Below are 1342 nucleotides of genomic sequence, written 5' to 3'. Positions count from 1 at the left end.
CGCATTGGTGGCAGGGCTGACCGGGGTGGCGAGCAGGGTCTCGGGGGTGGTGGTCCTGACCTGTGTCTCCACAGCCTTCGGAGGCTCTTCCCCTCGGGAGGCTCCGTGCGTGGCTGCATCAAGGGTATCAAAGCTCTGGGCAAGTACGTGGACCTCAAGCGGCTGAACACGACTGGTGTGAGCGCTGGCTGCACGGCTGACCTGCTGGTGAGCAGCCTCCCCTTCCCAAGGTAGTGTCTCCGGGCATGCCGCAGCACTGAGATAGTCAGGGCCGCCCTTCTTGCAGGTGGCCCGCGCCATGACTTTCCACGGCCACGGCTTCCTGCCCCTGGCGCTCCCTGAAGTGGGGACCCTCACCGGCGACATCTACTCAGGCTTTGGCTTCCGCAGCACCCAGGACAGCGCCCTGCTCTACTACCGGGCATCACTGGTGAGGCTGCCCGCCCCCACCTTCCCGGCTGCTGACCCCTACCAGCTCCCCTGGCCCCTGCGGAAGCGGCAGTGGGGACATCAGTCTGGGGGCTTGGGTGGCTGGAGGGAGCCAGTCTGTGACCCTGGCCCGGCCAGCTAATTTGGCCATTGTCCCCAGCATGGGCTGTGTCAGGTGTCCCTGCAGCAGGGCCAGGTGACGCTCCAGCTTCTGAGGACTGAGGTGAGGAGTCGAGGGGGCTTCGCCGATGGCGTTCCCCATTATGTCACATTCTACAGCAACTCTACAGGGTGAGCATGGCTGTCGGCCTCTTCTCAGGGGTCTGGAGGGCTGCCTGCCTGTGCCCACTAGGCCTGCATCCCCTCTGGGGCAGGAGAGGTGGGTGGGACCGGGGAAGAACAGTACCCTCCCACACCCAGGGTCTGGCTGTTCGTGGATGACCAGCTGCAGCAGATGAAGTCCCACCGGGGGCCACCTCCCAGGCCCCAGCCCCAGCCCCACCCCGAGGCACCCCCAAGGCTCTTCCTGGGAGGCCTGCCTGAATCTGGCACCTTCCGCAACTTCAGTGGCTGCCTCAGCAATGTCTTTGTGCGGCGGTAAGCCGGTGGGTGTGTGGCGAGGGTTGGCTGGGGCAGCTGCCCCTTCCAGCGGTTGGCCACCTACACGCCTGCCGCTCTCTGCAGGGTCCTGGAGCCCCAGCGCGTGCTTGACCTGCAGCAGACCACAGGCAGTGTCAATGTGAGCACAGGCTGTGCCCCTGCCCCGCACGGCCGGACCCTGGGACTGGGGCCACGAGGACTGCAGGCTGCAGCTCGAAAGGTGGGGTACCGGTGGGGAGCGGGCAGAGCTGGTGGGGACAGGAGGGTGGCCCCCACACAGGCAGCCCCTGCATTCCCTATCCATGCCCCCAGG

The 1342-nt window shown here is 66.4% G+C and overlaps 1 protein-coding gene across 1 annotated transcript in view; it reads left to right on the top strand.

The window, feature by feature from the left end:
• The window catches only part of LAMA5 (laminin subunit alpha 5), a 51014-nt gene that overhangs the window by 47280 nt on the left and 2392 nt on the right, over positions 1 to 1342 (top strand). Inside the window, exons 65-69 of the mRNA XM_021712012.1 lie at positions 75 to 207; positions 287 to 430; positions 590 to 720; positions 850 to 1026; positions 1114 to 1249. Coding sequence (XP_021567687.1) covers positions 75 to 207; positions 287 to 430; positions 590 to 720; positions 850 to 1026; positions 1114 to 1249 — 721 coding nt within the window. The remainder of the gene's footprint in view (positions 1 to 74; positions 208 to 286; positions 431 to 589; positions 721 to 849; positions 1027 to 1113; positions 1250 to 1342) is intronic.

This window comes from Carlito syrichta, unplaced genomic scaffold (assembly GCF_000164805.1).
Source record: "Carlito syrichta isolate Samal-C Ts95f unplaced genomic scaffold, Tarsius_syrichta-2.0.1 Scaffold303013, whole genome shotgun sequence".
Classification (NCBI taxonomy): Eukaryota; Metazoa; Chordata; class Mammalia; order Primates; family Tarsiidae; genus Carlito; species Carlito syrichta.
The sequence above is the reverse complement of the archived record's forward strand: the minus strand, read 5'-3'. Positions and strand labels throughout refer to the sequence as shown.